Genomic DNA, 25,379 nt, shown 5'->3' with positions numbered 1-25,379 from the left:
CGTCCGCATCTTTGAAAGTTCACAACTTGAAGATTTGTGTGTAGGGGACTTACTGTAACATAATCACACTAATTTCCCACTAAGTGGGAAAACTCGGAAATGAACCCAGGCAGTGTCTCTCCTCTGGATGGCCACTTGATCGTGGTGCCATGTTGATGTTCGAACATGATGGTGGTTTTGCTTGAGTGGTTCGTGTTGAAACGTTTTATTTTATTCAGAGAAAATGGAAGCCATGATGAGGTTTCAAGTGGGTAGTAGGAAACACGGTCAGATGGTATTTCCGCTCTGTTTGCACAGATGATGGACAGTTGACAGAGGCATCATTATCCCTATGAGGTGATACACAGTGCACGAAACCAGATAATGAAGAAAACAATAACAGCTAATTGAAATTTCAGGGGAACTTTAGATAATATAATAGGTATAATATAATTACTGGTTTTGAGGCTGATTGAATGAACTCACTTGATGCATGTGCTGTCAGAAAATTGTCCTGCCCCAGGAAAGCACTTAACGCCTTGTTGGAAACAGGACTCAAGAGTTTGGCTAGATTGTTGTGAAGCGTGGATTCAAACTCACACATCCTATAGTCTGGGGTGAGAAACAAGAGTGCTCTGGAAACTACATGGAAAATTATATGGAAATTGTGGTCTTATGTATGCAAGCGAGCTACGTATAATCCAGGGAAATTAGTTAATTGCCAAGAGCCTTGGGCTCGTCTGGAAATTATCATTGCCACCGTCAACATCAAGTTCTGTGTTTTGGGAGTTTTTTATTTTATTTTTTTATTGAAGTATAGTTGATTTAAAGTGTTGTGCCCATCTCTGCTGTACAGCAAAGCGACTCAGTTATACACACACACACGTTCTTTTTTTAATAAATTCTTTTCCATTATGATTTATCACAGGATATTGAATATAGTTCCCTGTGCTATACAGTAGGACCTTGTTGTTTATCCATCCTCTATATAATATTGAATAGTTTACATCTACTAATCCCAAACCCCCAGTCCTTCCCTCTGCCACATCCTCAAGTACTGTGTTTTGATGGTCTGTGATTACAGGGCATTTGGTCCATGGACCCATTAACAAGAGGGATACAGATTCTCTTTTAACTGATACGCTGAAATAGTCCACACTCTAATCAACTTTCGTTGAGTACCTTTCTGTACCAAACAGTATCTCATTTAATTTTCAGAATAGCCCTGGCAAAGGAAGTGAATCCCCATCCTTAGAGATAAGGAATGTGCCCAAAGTCTCTCAGTGCATCCGGGAGAGGGTGTAGGGTTTGCTCCAAAGTCAGCTTGGCTCCACAGCTGGTACTCTTGGCTCTCCCTAGGAAAACATGTCAGTGAGACTTTACACCCATTACCAGGATGCACTACCAGCGTATAGAAAGGACCCTATTTTTTTTGGCAGACAGGGACGTGGAGGTCTGGTTGTCAGTTGACTGCTAAAACTTGGACGTTGGCTGAAGCTGCAAGATTATATACGGTCTGTGCTCCCTTCCCTCTCTCACTGAAATAAAGAGAGATTCAGCTGTGGGGCTGTTTATCCAAACCCGCGCCTGGAGCCTGTCAGGCACCCCGGCACCCCCGTGGCAGCCCTCAGAGCCAACGGAGGGTGGTTTCTTTTGTCCAACAGCTGCAGAACCAGGAGCTGCTGAGGGCGCTGATGAGGAAGGCTGAGCAGGAAATCAACAGCAAAGTGATTGAAACGTTGAAGAGACTGGAGGACCCTGTGCAGCGACAGCGGGTCCTGGTGGAACAGGAGAGGCAGAAGTACCTGCACGAGGAGGAAAAGGTTGTCCGGAAGTTGTGGTGAGTGCGGTCCCTTGTTGCGTGCTTAGCTGCTCAACCTGGAAGGCAAGCCTGTCTTTGCCAAGGAGGAGGCCCTTCCTAGACGGTGTTCCGAGCCTCTTTCTTTATTGAGCACCTACTGTGTACAGTTAGAGTTCTGCTGGTTCTGGGTATCCACGGACACTTAGCTAGTGCCCCTCCATCCAGGCCCAGGAAATTCAACAATCCTTGGGAGTCTGAGCTAGTCTCTTTATTTATTTATTTTTTTAATTATATATATTTTTTGCGGTACGCGGGCCTCTCACCGTCGTGGCCTCTCCCGTTGCGGAGCACAGGCTCCGGACGCGCAGGCTCAGCGGCCACGGCTCACGGGCCCAGCCGCCCCGCGGCACGTGGGATCCTCCCGGACCGGGGCACGAGCCCGCGTCCCCTGTATCGGCAGGCGGACTCTCAACCACTGCGCCACCAGGGAAGCCCTGAGCTAGTCTCTTTGAAGCCGGAGCATCACACTGTTCTACAGGGCTTGGCAACGCCTAAAATTAAAAGGGGCCAGTTGCAGAATCCAATGATAAATGGGAAGTCTGCATTTAGTCTCAATAAATTAAAACTAATAGCCAAAAACACAGCGCCAAAGTTATCCTCCTATTATTCAACGGTAGTTAAAATCACAAAAGAAGAATTTAAATGTAAAGTATGTTTGATCCAGAATGAAAGATGCTTCCTTGAATGTTACCCATCTTCTGTGAGGTTCTTATTGAAAGCATCCATCAAGTCCCACTATTGAAATGAGCAGAGTTTTATCACGCCTCAGTCACTGGGGCAGGCCCATATTTTATGTTAATGTATGTTTTGTTATGCGATGAAGATTTATCATACAACAATTTCACCTTTTAGTATAATGAATAATCATTTGCGAGCGTTCTTCTAGTGTTGGTATTTTTTTTGAGTTTCATAAAGCCTTTTTTTAAATTATTTTTTAAATGTTTTATACAGTTTTTAAAGGTTATACTCCATTTATAGTTATTACAAAATATTGGCTTTATTCCCCATGTTGTGCAGTACATCCTTGTACCCTATCTTTCACCCACTAGTTTGTACCTCTTACTCCCCGACCCTTACATTCCCCCCTCCCCGCCTCACTGGTAACCACTAGTTTGTTCTCTGTATCTGTGAGTCTGTTTCTTTTCTGTTATATCCACTAGTTAGTTGTATTTTTTAGATTCCACCTATAAGTGATATCATACAGTACTTGTCTTTCTCTGACTTGTTTCACTTAGCATAATGCCCTCCAAGTCCATCCATGTTGCTGCAAATGGCAAAATTTTCACTCTTTTTTATGGCTGAGTAGTATTCCATTGTATGTAGGCAATTCTGTTGTTTCTTGGAAAGCTTAAACCTCCCAAAATGGGACTGTGAGGGAGCAGCTTCCAAATTCTTTTCATGACCAGAATCACCAGAAGCCTACAACATGATGGAGAGTACTATGCTCTATCACCTATTTGATATTTGAGGTGTAGCTTATGGCACCTCATATGCCAACCCAATGTGCCTGATTAAAATTAGAATACCCCTCTCAGTAGCAGTCTAGAGGAAGAAATCAGTTTGAGTTATTATTTTCCTGAAGAAGAGAATTTGACGACCGTGCATCATCTCAAGAGTAGCCTCTGGGGCTTCCCGGGTGGCGCAGTGGTTGAGAGTCCGCCTGCCGATGCAGGGGACACGGGTTCGTGCCCCGGTCCGGGAAGATCCCACATGCCACGGAGTGGCTGGGCCCGTGAGCCATGGCCGCTGGGCCTGCGCATCTGGACCTGTGCGCTGCAATGGGAGAGGCCACGACAGTGAGAGGCCCGCGTACCGCAAAAAAAAGAGCAGCCTCTAAATTTTTATTTAGTTCATGCCTTTACAGACAGTTAATCACCCACCATGAGGTAAAAAGGGTATTATTTGTCTGAAACATTTCTGTGACAGCCCGATCGTCTACAACTACATCTCAAGGTTCTTCTTGAAAAGTTCTTTTAAAAAAACATAGCCTTTTAATATTTTTATAGAATTGCCAATTATTTTTCCTTCCAGCTTAATTGAGATGTAATTGTCATACATCACTGTAAGAGTTTAAGTACAGCGTAATGATTTGACTTACACGCATCTTGCAACTATGGCCACAGTAAGTTTAGTGAACATCCGTCATCTCATAAAGATACAAAATTAAAGAAATAGAAAAAAACATTTTTTCCTTCTGATAAGAACTCAGGATTTCCTCTCTTAACAGCTTTCATATATAACCTACAGCAGTGCTAATTATATTTATCGTGTTGTACATTACACCCCCGAGTACTTATTTATATTATAACTGGAAGTTTGTACTTTTCTCAACCTGCTGCCTACCCGGGGACACTCAAGGCTCTGGCAGTGGACTAGATGTTCGCTTACTGCCACCTTGTGGTTCTTCAAATCAAAGCTCTTTTCCTGTTTCTTTAAGAGGGGTTTTTCTGTTGTTGGATTTACAGGCAAACTGCAAGGATGCACCCCATCTAGGGTGGGGTTATTAATGGGCCAAGGCGACAGGATGTTGTTATTGGTGTGTTTGTCTGTTGAAGTAGGAGACCTTAATTTAGTTCTATTGGAACTGGCAGTACCCTAAGAGGTGTGTGTAAGTGTGTGCACACACACCCCAGAAATCACACCTGTGATCATTTCTTCTCTTTGTAGCCTGGAGAGGACACTCAATCCTTACTGACAGGACAATTGGTATAAACCAGAGGTTCTCGGTCAGGGGCAAGTGCGTTCCCCTCCCCTAGGGACATTTAACAGTGCCTGCCGACATTCTTGTTTGTCACAAGTAGGGGAGGTTGCTACCGGCATCTATCATCAATGGGCGTTGAATTTTGTCAAAAGCTTTTTCTGCATGTATTGAGAGGATCATATGTTTTTATTCTTCAGTTTGTTAATGCGGTGTATCACACTGATTGATGTGTGGATACTGAAGAATCCTTGCATCCCTGGGATACATTCCACTTGATCATGGTGTATGATCCTTTTAATGTGCTGTTGGATTCGGTTGGCTAGTATTTTTTGTTTGCTGAGGATTTTTGCATCTATATTCATCAGTGATATTGGCCTGTAGTTTTCTTTTTTGTGGTATCTTTGCCTGGATTTGGTAGCAGGGAGTGGCCTCATAGAATGAGTCTGGGAGTGTTCCTTCCTCTGCAATTTTTGAAATAGTTTCAGAGGGATAGGTGTTAACTCTTCTCTAAATGTTTGATAGAATTCACCTGTGAAGCCATCTGGTCCTGGACTTTTGTTGGAAGATTTTTAATCACGGATTCAATTTCAGTGCTTGTGATTGGGCTGTTCATATTTTCTGTTTCTTCCTGGTTCAGTCTTGGAAGGTTGTACCTTTGTAAGAATTTGTCCCTCTTCTAGGTTGTCCAATTTGCTGGCATAGAGTTGCTGCTCCTGGCGTCTAGTGTGCCGAGGCCAGGGGCGCTGCTAAACATCCTACAGTGCCTAGGACAGGCCCCAACACACAGAAAAGAATTACCTGAGCCCAAAGGCCAAGTGCCAAGGTTGAGAAGCCGTCCGGGCTCCTCCTTCTGCCCCCTCCGTCCCTCTTTCTCCTCTGTCACATTGCAGAGTGCACCCACCCTCCCTTAGTTGGTATCAGCAACACTGAAAACGAAGAGTGGGTCCTTGGTCAGCCAGGCGGCCAACCTGGGCCTCCCCGTACACAGCCCCGGGAAAACGGCCTCGCACCTGCCTCATACCACAGCAGAGTATCTTAAGCCAAACCAAGCTACTCCTGTACCAGCTGCTTCCATCGCCTCCGTGGGCGTGGAGGGAGCGGCCAGGACGCGGTGCAGGAGGGGAGGCCAGGCGGTGAGGCTCAGGGGTCCCTCTGCTCCTGCACTGTCCTTATTGAAGGCCCCAGCATTCACTCCATCTGTGGTTTGCGCTCCCCCCAGTGACCTGGAAGACTTCGTTGAAGATTTAAAGAAGGACTCTGCCTTGGCCAGCCGCGTGGTTACTCTAAAAGATGTGGAAGACGGGGCTTTCCTCCTGCACCAGGTGGGAGAGGCAGTAGCTTCCCTGAAAGGTGAGTGTCCTCCTTGCGGTGGGGTGTGGGGAGTCTGAAGCCTGTTTCCTGGGGTGTTTGAAAATCCATCAGACAGTGAAGGATTCATCCGTGCACATGGGCAGGTACTCACCCAACACCTCCGTGTGCCAGGCACTGTTCTGGGCACTTGGGATACATCACTGCCTGTCTTCTGGGAGCTGATACTTTAGTGGTGGCTGTAATATTTAGGGCTGAATGACTCTTAAGACCCTTAAGTACAGTGCACCAGGCACCTGTACCAAATTCATTAAACACAACCCGAGGGCCGCGTGAGCTTATCCCAGACATACAGGCAGGAAATGAGGCCTGGGGCTCTGCCTTGGCCCAGGTCACGCTCGGCCCAACTCGGCCTCAAGGCACATGAGCTGCCCTGTGGTGGGTGAACCCCGCGCTTCTCAGCCCTGTCCAGAGTCGGGGTCGGGACAGGGGGCTTGCTGCTCTGGCTTTTTCCTCCAGCTCACCAGCTGCTCTTGGCCCGCAGGAGAATTTCCAACCTTACAAAACAAGATGCGAGCCATCCTGCGCATAGAAGTGGAGGCCGTGCGGTTTCTGAAGGAGGAGCCGCACAGGCTGGACAGTCTCCTACAGAGAGTGCGCGGCCTGACCGACGCCCTGACCACGCTGCGCAGGTGACCGCGGCTTCCTGGGCTGGCGGGGGGCGGGGCTGGGGTGAGAACTGATAGTTTGACGCCAGACTTCTTGTTGGTTCTGATCTCACAGCCAGGCAGTCAGCCGTATTTGGACACTGTCTGCTCCAGCCCTGGTGGTGGCAGGTGTCGAGAATATAATAAACAGGAACCCTGCCCTTATAAAGCTTCCTTTCCCACGTGGGAAACAGACACGACTACCACGCATGAACCACTTCCCAGTCTTCCCAGTAGTGGCAGTCCTGAATTTTCCTTTTTTTTTTTTTTTTAAGTAGAACTTGGAAATTACAGAGATGTGACCCCTTAGATCTTGGACCAGATTTGAGAGCAGGTCACAAGCAGAATATAAATTCTTGGGGAGAATTTTAATCACTAATAATCTTTAATCACTATAATCGTTTGATCAGGTTTGTAGAAGAAATATGTTAAATGTGCAGTTGACTTTTAGATGAATTATTAACTATAAGGGAGCAAGTGAGATTTTTCTAGTAACAGTGACCTCAAAAGGAACCTCTTTTGAGATGCTAAGACTACAGAGCGCACTATAATCACCTGTGTAAGTTCCAGGATGCCAAAAATAATCTGAATTAGAACAACAAGAGGCCTCTTCCTGCAGAGTTCCCGCAGAGACCTCGTCTGCCTGGGCACAGGAAGAAGTTGTACGTGAATTGCATTTTCTCACAGCTTCCCTCATTTAAAATTGCCAGAGTGAACTTTTCCTTCCCGTAGGATAAAAATATGTTCAAAGAATTCTTAATTACGCTCTTACCTAAATGTGGTAACCCACCCACAAAGCCTAAAGCAAACCATCCTTATTAAGTGTTTAAAGAGGGAGCAGCCTGGCTGGTAACGTTGCCCACCCTCCCTTCTCTTCCACGAAAAACAATTTTTAAAAAATTTTAGAGCCAGCACAGATGAAGCTCAGTATTTGTCTTATCTCCATCTAAAAAAAGATGGGATTGTGTGTCTTGAATGTTACAGGACTTTGTGTCCCATAAATGCTCGGTGGTGGGAATGATAGATAAAGCCAGTTAAGTAACTTTAACAATAAAAATAGCAGAAATATTAGCTGCTCATCACAGGCCTGTACACTATTAATCTTTCCTTGGTATCTTCCCGGTATAACATGCTGCACTCAGCACTGTGGAAGACACAAGAAGGAAGGTAGGAATATGCACGACCCCAAGGACAGGCACGTGTCCTGGTGCCTGATAGAGAAGACAGAGCGGGTGGCAGTCACAGTTCAGAGCAACTTAGCGGCTTGGGAAGATGCTGAAGGGATTTGGTAGGTGTTGAATTTGAGGTGCTGGAAGGATAGCAAAACAGAGCTGCCCATGAGGCACTTAGAGTCAAGGGAGTCCCTGCCTAAGTCGGAGGGAGAGAGGGAGGAGAGGTTTAGAGTTGGAAGTCGCCTTCATGAAGATGATTACTGAAAATGGAAGCGATGCCTATGATAGAATGAGAAGGAAAGGAAGAGAGAGACCCTTAGGGATTTGGGATTGAAGGGACGGGGTAGGTAAAGAGCAAAAGAAACAAGTGAGTAGAGAAGGAGACAATGTCTTCTTTCCAATCAAAAAAGAAAAAAGCATTTTGCTAAGAAGGGAAGGAGGGACTAATTAAAAATTATGGGTCGAGTGCCATGTGTGACAGAGTCTCCCATGTAACTACATTGATCGTAGCACCCAGCCCTGAGGAAGACATTGAACAGCACTGTCACCGTCACTATTATAATCTCCAGAAAAGTATCTGAGGCTCACAAAGGTGAAGTTCCCGGCCTTACAGAGCTAGAACATGGCAGAACTGATACTCAAACACAAGCCTGTCTGACCCCCGAAGGTCATGTCTTTGCCGCTGGACCATGGGTGGAGGTGGACAGACAGAATCAATGACCCCGCCCCCCGAGCAGAGGAGGACTAACCCGGCGGTTAGATTCAAAGTCACTCGTGATGTTGCAGAAAGGCTGGTCAAGTCCAGGTGGGGCAGCCAGATGGCACCAGGCTGAGCTGTAGGAAGAGCAAAGCAAAAGGAACTGGCATATAAACCACCCTCCCAAGACGTGGAGCAGTGAAAGGAGGAGAGAATGGAGGGTTTAGGAAGCCTTGGGTTAGAACCGAGCATCTACGAGAGCTGCCCAGGCCTGGATCGGGTGCAGGAGTTACTGTTAGAATCATGTGTCCACTTGATGTCACCACCCCCCAAACAGTGACAGGATTGCATCAGTCTGGACAGCACAGTGCACGTGGAAAGGGAAAGACAGACCATGTCCTGAGGGAAAAAGTAGGAAAGCAGCTGCCGGAGCTAAGGAGGAGGCAATTAGGTTGCTATGGGAACCCTCAACTCTAAGCTGCTAGTCCGGGTTTTAGAATCTTAATTTTGCAACACAATCGTGCCTGGCTTTGGGATGACACAGCACTCAAGCATACCGTACAACTAAAATGCACGTTACCTAGCTCACCAGTTCATGCTGCTGTGCGTGGTTTCTCCCAGGCATGTCACTGATGGGCTCTTGAAGGGCACAGATGCAGCCCAGGCCGCACAGTATGTCGTGATGGAAAAGGCCACGGCCGCAGAAGTCCTGAAGGCCCAGGAGGAGGCTCCCCGCGCCTCGGGCCAGCCCCTCCCCGGTGCGGGCGTCCCCGGCGACGTGAAGTCGGAAGTGGTGCCCTTGACGGTTCACCACGCTCAGAGCTCTCCCGTGGTCATCCAGCCGTCCCAGCTCTCCTCCGCGCTGCTGAACCCTGCCCAGCACTTGCCAGGGGGGCCCGGGCCTCACCCGGCCAGCCCTCCCGCTGTCACACAGGAGGTGACCTCAGCTCTGCAGTCCCCGCAGATGCCCGGGAATGGTTCCTCCGTGCAGAGCCTGTTCATGGACGAAATCCACAGTGTGAGTGCCAAGAACAGGGCAGTGTCTATCGAGGTAGAGTCCTATTTCCATTTTTCGTAATTCCATATGTATCAAAGATATATTTTTATCAAAAATATATATAACTTTCTATTTTAATAACTTTCTATTTTATATACATATCAGTTTTTTTAAACTGTAAATGGGTTTCAATGGCCAGGTTGAGAGAGAGGCCATCAGATTTCGGACAAGGCTCAGGCACCCAACCTGTAGGAAGGTGAGGCAGTGGTGTGCTGCTAAGTGTTGAACAACCGGCATTCTGATGGGAGAAGCCTCATTTGTAGTGTCTGCCAGTTTCTGTGGTGCAAAGACTCCCACCATTGCTGACATCAGTGACCATGCTGGTGGGAAGAAGGGTGACAGTCAGCCCTCCCGAGCCAGTGTGAGCTGGGGAGGGTTTGCCAGTGACCTTGAAAATGAAGTAGAATCTGGGTAAGCAGAGGGTGGTAAGAACATTCTAGGATAGAGGGATCCTGGGGCAAAGGCTGGACCTTGGATAAACCAGTTTAAGTGGAACAAGAAAGAGGAGCTAAGGCTGGCAAAACAGGCTGGAAGCTGGTTTGGGGCAGCTTACTCACCATTCCCATGGGGCCAAGGTTCATTTCATGGGTATCAGAGAAATGCTGTAGCTTGGACCAGTGATTAAAAAAATGGCATCTTCAGAAAATTAATCTGGAAACAATATGCAGAATAGATTAAGGTAGTGGGTCTCGAATTAAGGGTGCAGGATAGGAAGTTGTTACAGAAGTCTCAGAAGGAAGGAGAAAGAAGGTCTCAGGGTCACACAATATAGAGAGAAAACTTGCTGTGTTCTTAAATATTCTTTTCAAGAGCTGGTGTAGGTGCTCAAGCAGCACATTGCGTTTCCCTGGCTCTCTCCTTCCTCTTCCCTAAAATGTTTCCTCCACTCATTACTGTGTCCTTAGCCACCTGGTCCTAAGCACTCCTGCCTCTCTTGCAAGTCAGCAGCAGATAACTCTGGTTTCAGGAGGAGATGGACCTCTTAAAACCACTAAGGCCACAGTCATGGCCACTGGGCCTCTGAACACTAGGTAGCTCCCCTCTGCTCCAGAGTCAGTGGCTGTGCCCCCTAATCCAAGTTAGCTGCTTACAAAATGCATAAGATGGGGTGGAGTGTGATTGGCTGATGATGATTCTGCCTATCAGAGTCAGGGAGGGGACCAAAAACATGGTTGCTCCTGAAAAGTAGTGGATTCACCACTTCAAACATCTCTACACTTAAAGGATGTCAGTAGGATGATTCTTTTATTTAAAAAATGTCCATGGAGAACCCACTAGGCATAGTTACCATTGTTACATGTATATTTTAAGTAAGTTTTGATGGCACACTTACAAGTCATCTCTGAAATGCTCTGATCCACGATAAGGAGGCCTGAGTCTTCCTGACAGCTCTGCTACGGAGCTTCATTCACTCAAAAGATGTTACTGAGTCCTAGTATGTGCCAGGCCTTCACAGGCTCTGGGGTTGGCAGTGAACAGAAGGGACCAAGCCCAGGCTCTGGTGATAATAAATGCTACGAAGGAAAACTAGAGGAGGATAAGGATGGTGACAGTGGTGGCTGTTACTCATAGAGAGTGAATCTCGGGCAGATCCTTCGTCTCACTGGGCCCCAGTGTTCTCGCATGTAAAATAGATTGATTGCGTGATCTCCTGGGTCTTCTCCAACCCTGACATTATGGGGTTCCACTAATCCTGGTGCTCATTTCCACTCTATCCTCCTGGAATGATTAATGTGGCATCTCAAAATCACAGGAAAATGCTCTTTTAAAAAATGTACGGGTATTTAAAAATGCATTTTATATATTTCTCCCTCCTGTAGAACCTGATGGAGCTTAGAGATATCTCAATAGCCCCTCATTTTGTAAACAGGAGAATATGACCCAGAAGATCATATAGCAATTCTTTGACAGCAGTGGAACTAAGACATAGGATTAGTGAGTGTTTTGGTGTTTGTTTCTGTTTCTTTGAACATCTCCTCTACAACGAAAACTCAGTGTAGAAAAACAAAACCTTAGTTATGGGATACACGCCTTTGAATGCGTATATCCCTGTGTCCCTGCCGTGAGTGCTGGCGAGTATGTAGTAAGTGCTCAGTAATAAGTGAATGAATGAATGGTTGGGTTTCTGAGCTTGCTCCTCTGTGAATGAATACCACTTGGGCTTCAGTGGCAGCCCGTTTAAAACATGTAGCAGACAGCACAAGGGTCAGGTTTGTCTGATGTGCAGAAGTGTCCCTGGACACAGAAACCAGAGCATCACTTTACCAACACTTCAACTGTGTTATACTTCCTCCCACCCCGACATGCAATCTCAAAACTTTCTTTACTTGCTGTTGTCCTTCAGAAAGCAGAAAGGAAATGGGAAGAGAAAAGGCAAAATCTGGACCACTATAACGGAAAAGAGTTTGAGAAGCTCCTAGAAGAAGCCCAGGCCAATATTATGAAGTCAATTCCAAACCTGGAGATGCCGCCAGCCTCGGGCCCACAGCCAAAGGGCGATGCTCCAGTGGACAAGCTAGAACCTTCAGGTAGGGCGCTACCAGAGCTTTGTGGGCTGCTCACCCTCGGGTCAGTGTGGTGCCACCCACATAGGCACAATCTCTCACTTCCTAAAAACCTTATAAATTAAAAGAAAAAAAATTAATTGGAAAAACAAGCCCCAGGTGTCCCTAGAGCCTCCCTACTAGTTTTTGTTGTTTTATTGACTACTACTTTTTAGTTATAAACATAGTAGGGAAACTGTGTTCTGCACTAGGAATCTAGAACAATGCTCACTAAGGAAAAATGTAGCTCCCCAGGTTCTGCCTTTCCTACGAATTTATGACCCTTCACAGCACCAGCTGGGAGAATATGAGACCTGCGTTTAAATTGAGAGGTTTTTCTTAGAAAACGTCAGCTTTTATAGGGATATTAGATCACAAGGAGAAATCGCATTTTTTAAATCAAAATTATTAGATGGTATATTTAATCAACCGAAACTATGGAAATTAAGCATCAGTGTGTCAATAATAATACAAAAAAGCTGTTAAAAAACTTAACCTGCTAAATCTTCAACCAGTTACAAACCGTGTGCCTTATTCTCATCTTAAAAGTACGGACAGCATATCTCAAGTTGGTCAAAGAGGGAGCCTTTGTCATTACACATGAGAGGGAGACCAGAGCCCACCTCCAGGGCCCATCAGCCTGTGCCCGTCCCCAGAGGCAGCCATCCCGAGGCCAAGCTGCTGGCCTAGGACAAGACACATGTCCCAGTGGTGCTGGTGCCCTGTAACCTGGCACCCTCTACATAAGACAGGGACCGCCCACTACAAAGAATCACTGGCTTGTCACCCTGATGACTTAGCCAAATCTTCATTACAACTTTCAGCAGGAAGTCCTCAAGCACCTCCTCTAAACAACTCTGTTTCAGTTGCTCAGAAAAGACACACACACTCCTGGGAGGCCAGGCAGGCCTGTGTGTCCCCAGAGTTGGGACAAAGGCCAGCTGGAAGCTCTGACCCCGAATTTCTTGTTTTACCACTTTTGTGAGCTCTTAGATAGAGTGTTGGTAAAGGGCAGGAGTGAAGCTCTTTCCATTTTGAGAGAGAAATGCCTTTTGGGGGGCATTTTTCTGGGGAAAGCTCAGCAGACAGCTTCATCTCCCAACCTTTGGTGTTAATACTGATTTGTAATTCTCTCATTTCTGCATTTGCTGCCTCCTTTTCTTAGCAGAGAACCTTTTCTAACCACATAACCGTGACCAAAACGATCCACTTTCTCCCTGACTTGTCCACTGACACCTTCTGCCTCTGGCTCTTCCTGGGCCAGATTCTACTCTAACCTCCTCTACATGAATCCTTCCTGCCAACACTGCTTTCCAGACTCAGGGATGAAGGCTCTGCAAGCCATGCAGGGAGCTCTGACCCTTCATCTCTCCAAGTAACACTCAACTTTTTGGGGTAACAAGAGATTTGTTTAATAATAATAGGTAATACTTGCATAGCATTTACTATAAGCCAAGCACTCTTCTAAATGCTTTATGTATATCAAGCCCATTTGATCTTCACAACACCCTGGTGGAGATGATATTACTAGAATACCCATTTAACAGATGGGAAAACTGAGGCAGAGAGAGGTTAATTAACTTGTGCAGGGCCTTTCTGCTTCAGGGCCTGTATTTTCAGTTGTTGCACTATGAAGAGAATAGAGAAATTTTTAAGTCAGATTGCATCAAGTTTCTAGAAATACATTGGACTTTCTGGATGTTATCTCGAAAGATGATTTTGCAATGACACACTGTTTTCCAGAAGACTCTCCAAATTCAGAACAGGACTTGGACAAGCTGGGGGCTAAGTCCCCGCCTCGTCCTCCCCCACCTCCACGGAGGAGCTACCTGCCAGGATCGGGGCTCACCACCACGAGATCCGGCGATGTGGTCTACACCAGCAGGAAGGAGAATGCCACCACAAAGGTCTGATGGGTGAAGCCCTGGTAAACTGTCTCTGGGTTCAGATGCTGCCCTTAGACAAAGTCTTCTCTGCTCTCATTTAGAACATAAAAAGTAGTGAGGCAGAGAAGAGAAGTAGAGAATAAACTAGGTCTCCAAGGAAGTGCCATTGAACTAGGTGGCACTGTGTTCCAAGGTGACACTGAACTAGGCTCTCGGGCACCTTTAAGACATGTGTAAGGAATGACCATTGCACAAAATTGCACAGATGGGAAAATGTCAGCCAGTGCTATAGGACTAGACTCAGCACCAGGAGTTTTATCCTTACTTGACTTTTAACTGTCTGTGAAATGCAAATCACCAGCTACTTCCCCAGCAAAGCACACTAAGATTGAAAACGGGGGCCTGAGGGGTAAGCAAAAGAAAGATCATCCTACAAAGGTAACTGAGATTAGCTAACAGAGTTGTGGGAGTCTTCAGAAAGAGGTTCAGAGAGCTTTAACTTCCACTTAACCTGGCAAGTTTTGTCATGTATGTTCAATGTAAAATACAATTTCCAAGGAGGGCCTTTCTTAAAGGCACTGAAGTTACAGTCTTATTATACTTCTTCAATCCGTTTGCCAAAATGATACCTTGGGCAAAGAAAAACCCAAACTAAATGCAAGTAGACAAATTTGAAGAGCTAGGAAGCCAGTGCACCAGGCAGTGAGAGAACGTGTATTCTTTTGTGCTCTGTCCCTCTTTTGCCAGCACCTGGGGGTGTTAAGCCAGTATCTGTGGTTTGACTCTTTCTCAGGCAAGCAGTGAAGATGCTGGACCAAGCCTGCAGGCTAGAGCCACAAAGTGTCCAGCAGAGGAGCCTGCTTCAGCCTGGGCCCCGTCACCACCACCTGTCACTACTTCCTCCTTAAAGGATGAGGAGGAAGAAGAAGGAGACAAAATCATGGCAGAACTCCAGGTATGTGGATGCCGTAACTGACGTGGCCGCCTGCCCTTCCCATCCGGGACTCTGGCTGCGTCTGACGCCAGTTTACTAGCTAGAGAGGGCTGGGGAAGAGCCCCATGCCCCTGGGCCATGTAAGCTGCATCTCTGGCCTTGGCCTCCACTCTTCCAAGGTGGCACTGAACTAGGCTCTCAGGCGCCTTTAAGACATGTGTAAGGAATGAGCATTGCACAAACAACTCAGAAAGTTTATACCAAAAAATCAATCCCAAGCTTTCCTAGCTCTGGCTGCTAGGATTGCCTTTCCTTTCCTTTCTTTCAGTGTGAAAATAGTCCCTGCTTCATTTTAAAAGCACTTAAGATGGGGATTAGAAATACCAGCCATTGTCCTGTCTTCCCAAGGACTGAGTAAAGCCCCCTTCAAGTGGTGTCCCCTTCTTTGGCTTTAATTCTTAGAATGACAGGCCTGGAATCATGTGGCCATCTGTCCTCCATACCAAGTTTCCAGTCAGTATCAATGTCATCTTTTCAGGGATTCCAAAAAGCTTAATAATTTTGTTTCCCGTCTTCTTTGTTCTATTTGAGAAATGATACTTTACTTTTAGATTTTTATGTGTTAATTGCCACAGTCTACTCCTAGGACTAAGGAGGGGGTACAAGGCTACACCCAAAGCTCATCCCACATTCAGATCATGGTGTGAATCTGCCCTAGGTGTACATTCTAAGAACTCGTCTAGACGACAGTCTGTTCATAAAGTATTTCATTTTGATCCATGAATTAACGTAGGATATTTTGCTGATTTGATGGTCAGGTCACAACCTCCTTCGGGCTCCAGCACATGTTCACTAAGGTACCGATGATCTTGTGCAGGCCCAGGGATCTGCCTTCTTCATTTGGAGGAGGGAGAACATTCTGACCATGTCACTTCCACCTCAGCTCTTCTGCTCTGCTTCCCATGGAAGTAATTGCCAACATTAAGCGTCTTGGGTTTTCCAGGGAAAACAGGGCTGCTGGTTTACTTGTCACATGCGTGAGCCCTGTCCAGCCCTATTAAAACTCAGACTGGCCTGAGACATCGCCTCCATCAAACAGTTTGGTCAGAGAATTTCATTCATAGGAACCATAGATTTATAAAGTTACGGACTCATGGAACAGTTGAGAGCAAGTTGAGAGCATGGAGGCCTCCATCAGTTATCCACTGAGGGCCCTCTGACTAAGACACTGGTACGTCAGGGCTGCACGTTGCTGGGCGTTGGTGCTTCTCCTAAGATGTGTAGGCAGATGCTGGGGCCATTCATTGTAGGATTTGCCCCCAAATTATGGTATAAGTAACAAATATGGAGGGAGAAAGAACGAGATAGTGGAGTAGAAGGACGTCAGCTCACCTCTCACAAAAACACCAAAATCACAACTGACTGCTGAACAACCATCAACAAAAAAGACTGGAACCTACCAAAAAAAGATATACTACATCCAAAGATAAAGAAGCCACAACGAGACGGAAGGAGGGGCACAATCACGACAAAGTCAAATCCCATACCCACTTGGTGGGCGACACACAAACTGGAAAATAATTATAGTGCAGAGGGTCTCCCACAAAAGTGAGAGCTCTGAGCCCCACATCAGGCTCCCCAGCCTGGGGGTCTAGAATTGGGAGGAGGAGACCCCAGAGCATTTGGCTTTGAAGGCCAGTGGGGCTTGGTCGCAGGAACTCCACAGGACTGGGGGAAATGGAAACTTCATTCTTGGAGGGCACACACAAGGTCTTGTGCCCTCTGGAACCCAGGGAGAAAGCAGTGACTTCATAGGAGCCTGGGCCAGACCTACCTGCTAGTCTTGGAGGGTCTCCTGGAGAGGTTGGGGGGCAGCTGTGGCTCACTGTGGGGTCAAAGACACTGGTGGGGGCATACTGGGAAGTACTCGTTGGTGTGAGCTCCCTGGGAGGCTTCCATTTTTACCTGCCCCACCTGACAGCCTGTAGGCTCCAGTGCTGGGATGCCTCAGGCCAAACAACCAACAGGGTGGGAACACAGCCCTAGCCCAAAGCCACCTCTAAACACACCCCTTGACATTTTCAGAGACCTCTGGGACAAGATTAGGTGCACCAACATTTGCATTATAGGGGTCCCTGAAGGAGAAGAGAGAGAAAGGGCTCGAGAAAATATTTGAAGAGAGAATAGCTAAAAACCTCCCTAACGTGGGAAAGGAAACAGCCACCCAAGTCCAGGAAGCACAGAGTCCCAGGCAGGATAAACCCAAGGAGGAGCACACACCAAGGCACACATTAATCAAACTGACAAAAAGACAAAGAGAAAATACTAAATGCAACAAGGGAAAAAGCAACAAGTAACATACAATGGAATCCCCATAAGGTTATAAACTGATTTTTTCAGCAGAAACTCTGCAGGCTATAAAGAAGTGGCATGATATATCAATATTTAAAGTGATGAAAGGGAAAAACCTACAACTAAGATTACCCAGCAAGGCTCTCACTCAGATTTGACAGAGAAATCAAAAACTTTACAGACAAAAAGCTAAGAGAATTCAGCACCACTAGACCAGCTTTGTAACAAATGCTAAATGAACTTCTCTAGGTGAAAAAGAAAAGGCCACAACTAGAAACAAGAAAATTACAAATGGTAAAGCTCACCAGTAAAGGCAGGAAATCATTCACACACAAATGTGATATCAAAACCAGCAGTCGTGAGAAGAGGAGAGTACAAGTGCAGGATACTAGAAATACATTTGAAATTAAAAGACCAGCAACTTAAAAACACTCATATATATTATACAGACTGCTATATCAAAACCTCATAGTAACCGCAAACTGAAAATCTACAATACACACAAAAAGGAAAAAGGAATCTAAACACAGCACTAAAGTTAGTCATCAAATCACAAGAGAACAAAAGGAAGAGAAGAAAAAAGACCTACAAAAACAAATCCAAAACAATTAACAAAATGACAGTAAGAATATACATATCTATAATTACCTTAAACGTAAACAAATTAAATGCTCCAAACAAAAGATACAGACTGGCTGAATGGATACAAAAACAAGACCCTTATATATGTTGTCTGCAAGAGACCCACTTCAGATCTAGGGACACATACAGACTGAGACTGAGGGGATGGAAAAAGGTATTCCATGGAAATAGAAATCAAAAGAAAGCTGGAGTAGCAATTCTCATATCAGACAAAATAGACTTTAAAGGACTGTTTATAAGAGACAAAGAAGGACACTACATAATGATCAATCCAACAATTGTAAATATATATGCACCCAACATAGGAGCATCTCAATAGATAAGGCAAATGCTAACAGCCATAAAAGGAGAATTCAGCAGTAACACAATAATAGTGGGGGACTCTAACACCCTACTTACAGCAATGGACAGATCATCCAGACAGAAAATCAATAAGGACACACAAGCCTTAAATGACACATTAGAGCAGATGGACTTAATTGGTATTTATAGAGCATTCCATTCAAAAGCAGCAGAATACACATTCTTTTCAAGTGCATGCAGAACATTTTCCAGGATCACACAGTGGACCACAAAGCAAGCCTCGGTAAATTTAAGAAAATTGAAATTGTTTCAAGCACCTTTTCTGACCACAGTGCTATGAGATTAGAAATCAACTACAAGGAAAAGAAAAAAAACCCACAAACATGCGGAGGCCAAACAATATGCTACTAAACAACCAATGGATCACTGAAGAAATCAGAGGAAATCAAAAAATACCTAGAAAAAACAACCCAATCCAAAAATGGGCAGAAGACCTAAATAGACATTTCTCTGAAGAAGATATACAGACTGCCAACAGACACATGAAAGAATGCTCAACATCATTAATCATTAGAGAAATGCAAATCAAAACTACAATGAGATATCAGCTCACACCAGTCAGAATGGCCATCATCAAAAAATCTACAAACAGTAAATCCTGGAGAGGGTGTGAAGAAAAGGGAACCCTCTTGCACTGTTGGTGGGAATGTAGATTGATACCGCCACTATGGAGAACAGTATGGAGATTCCTTAAAAAGCTGAAAATAGAACTACCATACGACCCAGCAATCCCACTACTGGGCATATACCCTGAGAAAACCATAATTCAAAAAGAGTCACATACCACAATGTTCATTGCAGCACTATTTACAGTAGCCAGGACATGGACGCAACCTAAGTGTCCATCGACAGATGAATGGATAAAGAAGATGCGGCACATATATACAATGGAATATTACTCAGTCATAAAAAGAAACGAAATTGTTATTTGTAGTGAGGTTGGTGGACCTAGAGTCTGTCATACAGAGTGTAGTAAGTCATAAAGAGAAAGACAAATACTGTATGCTAACACATATATATGGAATCTAAAAAAAAAAAAGGCATGAAGAACCTAGGGGTAGGACAGGAATAAAGACGCAGACCTACTAGAGAATGGACTTGAGGACACAGGGAGGGGGAAGGGTAAGCTGGGACAAAGTGAGAGAGTTTCATGGACATATATACACTACCAAATGTCAAACCTATAGCTAGTGGGAAGCAGCCACATAGCACAGGGAGATCAGCTAGGTGCTTTGTGACCACCTAGAGGGGTGGGATAGGGAGGGTGGGAGGGAGGGAGATGCAAGAGGGAAGAGATAAGGGGATATATGTGTATGTATAGCTGATTCACTTTGTTATAAAGCAGAAACTAACACACCATTGTAAAGCAATTACACTCCAATAAAGATGTTTTAAAAAAAATACCTAGAGACATGAAAATGAAAACAGGACAATGCAAAACCTATGAGACATAGCAAAAGCAGTTCAAAGGGGAAGTGTATAGCAATATAATCTTACCTCAGGAAAAAAACCTCTCAGACAACATAACCTTACACCTAAAACAACTAGAGAAAGAACAGACAAAACCCAAAGTTAGTAGAAGGAAAAAAATCATAAAGATCAGAGCAGAAATAAATGAAATAGAGACAAAGAAAGCAATAGAAAAGATCAATGAAACTAAAAGTTGGTTCTCTGAAAAGATAAACAAATTGATAAACCTTTAGCCAGACTCATCAAGAAAAAAAGGGAGAGGGGCTCAAACCAACAAAATTAGAAGTGAAAAAGGAGAAGTTACAACGGACACCACAGAAATACAAAGGATAATAAGAGATTACTACAAGCAGCTATATGCCAATAAAATGGACAACCTAGAAGAAATGGACTGAACCAGGAAGAAACAGAAAATATGAACAGACCAGTCACAAGTACTGAAATTGAAACTGTGATTTAAAAACTCCCAACACACAAAAATCCAGGACCAGATGGCTTCACAGGCAAATTCTATCAAACATTTAGAGAAGAGTTAACACCTGTCCTTCTCAAACTATTCCAAAAGATTGCAGAGGAAGGAATGCTCCCAAACTCGTTCTTTGTGGCCACTATCACCCTGATACCAAAACCAGACAAAGATATCACTAAAAGAGAAAACTGATGAACATAGACGCAAAAATCCTCAACAGAATACTAGCAGACCAAATACGACAATGCATTAAAAGGATCATACACCATGATCAAGTGGGATTTATCCCAGGGATGCAAGAATTTTTCAGTATCTGCAAATCAATCAGTGTGATGCATCACATCAACAAACTGAAGAATAAAAACCATGTGATCCTCTCAATAGATGCAGAAAAAGCTTTCAACAAAATTCAACACCGATTTATGATAAAAACTCTCCAGAAAGTGGGCATAGAGGGAACCTACCTCAACATAATAAAGGCCATATGTGACAAACCCACAGCTAACATCAACAGTGAAAAGCTGAAAGCATTTCCTCTAAGATCAGGAACAAGACACGGATGTTCACACTCGCCACTTTTATTCAACGTAGTCTTAGAAGTCCTAGCCATGGCAATCAGAGAAGAAAAAGAAATGAAAGGAATCCAAATTGGAAAAGAAGAAGTAATACTGTCACTGTCTGTAGATGACATGACACTATACACTGAAAATCCTAAAGATGCTGCCTGAAAACTATCAGAGCTCATCGATGAATTCAGTAAAGTTGCAGGACATAAAATTAATACACAGAAATCTGTTGCATTCCTATACACTAACAATGAAAGATCAGAAGAAGAAATGAAGGAAACAATCCCATTTACCATCGCATCAAAAAGAATTAAATACCTAGAAATAAACCTACCCAAGGAGGCAAAAGACCTGTACTCTAAAAACTGTAAGACGCTGATGAAAGAAATCGAAGATGATGCAAACAGATGGAAGGATATACCATGTTCTTGGATTGGAAGAATCAGTATTCTCAAAATGACTATACTACCCAAGCCAATCTCCAGATGCAATGCAATCCCTATCCAACTACCAATGGCATTTTTCACAGAACAAAAAAAATTTTTTTAATTTATATGGAAACACAAAAGACCCTGAATAGTAAATGCAAGCTTGAGAAAGAAAAATGGAGCTGGAGGCATCAGGCTCCCTGACTTCAGACAGTACTACAGAGCTACGGTAATCAAAACAGTATGGTGCTGGCACAAAACGAGAAATATATTCAATAGATCAATGGAACAGGATAGAAAGCCCAGAAATAAACCCATGCACCTGTGGTCAGTTAATCTTCGACCAAGGAGGCAAGAATATACAATGGAGAAAAGACAGCCTCTTCAATAAGTGGTGCTGGGAAAACTAGACAGCTACATGTAAGATAATGAAATTAGAACATTCTCTTACACCACACACAAAAATATATTTAAAATGGATTAAAGACCTAAATGTAACACTGGATACTATAAAACCCTTAGAGGAGAACACAGGCAGAACACTCTGACACAAATTGTAGCAATATCTTTTTGGATTCACCTCCTAGAGTAATGAAAATAAAAACAAGAATAAACAAATGGAATCTAATTAAACTTAAAAGCTTTTGCACAGCAAAGGAAACCATAAACAAAATGAAAAGACAACCTACAGAATGGGAGAAAATATTTGCAAACGAAGCAACCAACAAGGGATTAATCTCCAAAATATATAAACAGCTCATGCAGCTCACTATCAAAAAAAAAAAAACCAGCTCAATCAAAAAATGGGCAGAAACATTAAAAAGAATAATGCCTTTTGCAGCAACATGGATGGACATAGAGATTATCATATTAAGTGAAGTAAGTCAGACAGAGAAAGACAAATATCCTGATATCACACACACACAAATTCCAAAATCCCACCAGGGTATTTACTGTTGCTTTCTTTCTCCAACAAGTAGTTATTTTCTTTAATTGATTAATGATTAGTGATGTCTTAATAAAGATTAATGAACACATAATAGTATTTATTGTAAACTCTACATTTATTTAAAAAAAAAAAAAAATGGGCAGAAGATCTAAATAGACATTTCTCCAAAGAAGACATATAGATGGCCAAAAGCACATGAAAAGATGCTCAACATTCCTAATTATTAGAGAAATGCAAATCAGAATTACAATAAGGTATCACCTCACACCAGTCAGAATGGCCATCATCAAAAAGTCTACAAAACAATAAGTGCTGGAGATGGTGTGGAGAAAAGGGAACCCTCCTACACTGTTGGTGGGAATGTAAATTGGTACAGCCACTATGGAGAATAGTATGGAGGTCCATAAAAAACTAAAAATAGAACTACCATACGACCCAGCAGTCCCACTACTGGGCATATATCTGGAGAAAACCATAATTCAAAAAGATACATGCATCCCAATGTTCATAGCAACACTATTTATAATAGCCAAGTCATGGAAGCAACCTAAATGTCCATGGACATATGAATGGATAAAGAAGATGTGGTACCTATATACAATGGAATATTACTCAGCCATAAAAAAAGAATGAAATAATGCCACTTGCAGAACATGGATGGACCTAGAGATTATCATACTAAGTGAAGTAACTCAGACAAAGACAAATACCATATGATACCACTTATATGTGGAATCAAAAACATAAATAAATGATACAAATGAACTTACTTACAAAACAGCAACAGACTCACAGACTAAGAAAATAAATTTACGGCTGCCAAAGGGAAAAGGTGGCGGCAGGGGAGGGATTAATTAGGAGTTTTGGATTAACATATACACACTACTATATATAAAATAAACAACAAGGACCTACTGTATAGCATAGGGAACTCTACTCAATATTCTGTAATAACTTAAATGGGAAAAGAATTTGACAAATAGGTATACGTGTAACTGAGTCACTTTGCTGTACACCTGAAACTAACACAACATTGTAAATCAGTTATACTCCAATATTAAAGTATGGTATAAATAATAAATCATGGTATAAATAAATCATGACCTGGTTTGTTTCAAATGGATGACTAAGCACTAGATAACTTCTCATTTGTGAAGGATGAACAACAAGCACTAATGATCAAAGAAGTGAGGCTTTTAAGCTTGTGAATAATCCTGCACTAGCCCCCGAGAGAAGTAATTTTTGTTCCAGCCACTTAGAGCCCATCACTTGAGGATATTTCCCTCCACTGAAAGCTAATATCTTCGATGCTTCCTTTGACTGAAAGCTTTACAAAGGCAGAGTGTCTGGCTTCTTGTTATATTATTGGTGGTCAGGTAACAGTGGTGAGTGAAGTACTCTGACCCTAAGGTAACCAAACCTCATTAGCCAGCCTGCTGCATCGAAGAGTCGGGCAGCGGCCATGCTGGAGCCTTTGCAGGCTCTCGAGTTAGACGCCTCCCCCACCCGCCAGCCCCTCTGAGGCGGGAAGGAGCAGCTGCAGCACCGCCCGCCCCGAGTGTAATCGTAGAACAGCTTTCCTGCTCTGCGTCACCAGGCATCAGAAGAAACCACAAGCTCCCGAGTCCAGGGTCTAACAGCCCAACGGAAATGCCGAGTGGCCTTAGCAAGCAGAGCCCCGGGCACCTCCAGGGCCCACGAGAACTGGGTGGGTGTCTAAGGAGGGAACTGGGAGCCAGCAGAGCGAGGGAAGAGCAGGCCGGGGAAGGTCCCAGGCATCCGCTCCGCTAGTATTTTAAAACCTGTGCTGGAATGTTCACCTGGGGAAAGCGTGAGGTATTCTTTGTGCCTGCAGTTATTTCCAAATGACAGTATTTGACATTAAGGAAATACGAGGCGATCAGTTGAAATTATTCACTTCAGTAACTGCTCTTTAATCCTGCCCGCACATTAGAATAATTTGAGGAGTTAAAAAAAAAAAAAAATCCTACAGCCCAGAGAGTCTGATTTAATTATGCTCTGGGTGAGGCCTGGGTAACAGTATTTTTTTTCAACTGGGTGTCATGTAGCCTGATTGAGAATCACCGATTTCAGGACATTTCGCTGCTTGGGTTACCGTCTCTCCTGCTCTCTCGATCATATATATTGTCACTTCTTTTCTGCCCTATAGACACAGCAGATGCTTTCTCTCTGAGAACCGACCTCCCTCACTCAGTGTTCACAGGAGTGGCCCTGGGCTCGTATAACTACGATCCATCATTAGTTTTCAGAGACAAGTCTTCGGGGGTCAGGCAGCTCCCAGGCCGCTCAGAATCTCTTGCGTGCTGAAGAGCTTGCTTTATTCTATGTGAGTCAGAACTACCCGGGGCACAGCGGTATGTTGCTACTGCACACAGCGAATTGTTAAGGATTTCTTTCCTTTTAAGGTTTAATGGTTTGCAATATCTTGTGCCCCTTTATAATGAAGAGGAAAAAAAGACAGATAGCTTCTTAATTCATTTACGTATTCAGCATTTTTTAAAGGTCAAAGCCCTTTAAAAGAAGCCCTGCTAAATGCAGATCAGGTTCACCCGGACAGGAAGAAGGGGCGTTCTTTTCAAAGGCTCTATCCATTTAATCTTAGCCTGGACCAGAAAATAAGGAAGCCTTTGGCCCGGGCTTTGCTGACCTGAGGTCAGATGGGGAGCCGGTTTTCAGGGCGCTGACGCCCTGGCGTGACCCGCATGTAGGACCAGGCCGGGGTCTCGACCGGGAGATCCTCTGGATTCCCTGCCTGTTCCCTCTGACCTCCTTGCTGCACTCGGATCCCTGTTAACTCGGTGTTTTAATTCCTTAGGCATTCCAGAAGTGTTCCTTTATGGATGTAAATTCAAACAGTCACGCTGAGCAGTCCCGGGCTGACAGTCACGTTAAAGACACTAGGCCGGGGGCCACAGCCCTACCCAAGGAGAAGAAGGTAACGTGGCAATTACACGTTGGCCACCCGGTGGGCCGTCCTTCTTTCCTTGCTCTGACACTAATGCTGCTCTGTGCTTGAGCTTCTGTACCTTCTCTTTTTTCCTCACCCTTCTTTTTTTTGTTTTAAACTAATGGAGACACAGCTTGGGGTTTCACCAGAGATCTCTGGCTCAGGTTTCCTGAGCGGACGCTGTGTTCCTGTGCACAGCACACAACAGTATATGCAGAATTCAGGCATTATCCTCCCAAACCAAAGATATACATACACCTTCCAAGATTTTCTAGAACAATGCTGGTGGAACAAATGGAAACATCAACCAAGTAGGGTAGCAGTTTT

At 44.3% G+C, this 25,379-nt stretch overlaps 1 protein-coding gene across 18 annotated transcripts in view; it reads left to right on the top strand.

Annotated features, from left to right (window-relative positions):
• Nucleotides 1-25,379, top strand: part of KIAA1217 (KIAA1217 ortholog) — a 774,831-nt gene that overhangs the window by 740,749 nt on the left and 8,703 nt on the right. For 15 of the 18 annotated variants that reach the window (XM_029236752.1, XM_029236744.1, XM_029236751.1 and 12 more), the window contains 8 exons: nt 1,644-1,819; nt 5,761-5,891; nt 6,394-6,541; nt 9,047-9,476; nt 11,827-12,010; nt 13,769-13,932; nt 14,705-14,866; nt 24,921-25,040. In XM_029236752.1, the coding sequence (XP_029092585.1) occupies nt 1,644-1,819; nt 5,761-5,891; nt 6,394-6,541; nt 9,047-9,476; nt 11,827-12,010; nt 13,769-13,932; nt 14,705-14,866; nt 24,921-25,040 (1,515 nt within the window). The remainder of the gene's footprint in view (nt 1-1,643; nt 1,820-5,760; nt 5,892-6,393; nt 6,542-9,046; nt 9,477-11,826; nt 12,011-13,768; nt 13,933-14,704; nt 14,867-24,920; nt 25,041-25,379) is intronic. The other 3 variants (XM_029236745.1, XM_029236758.1, XM_029236747.1) reach the window with 2 other exon arrangements.

Source organism: Monodon monoceros, unplaced genomic scaffold, assembly GCF_005190385.1.
Source record: "Monodon monoceros isolate NGI ecotype Baffin Bay Population unplaced genomic scaffold, NGI_Narwhal_1 Super_Scaffold_21, whole genome shotgun sequence".
NCBI lineage: Eukaryota > Metazoa > Chordata > Mammalia > Artiodactyla > Monodontidae > Monodon > Monodon monoceros.
Note: the sequence above shows the minus strand (reverse complement) of the source record. Positions and strands in the feature narration are given on the sequence as shown.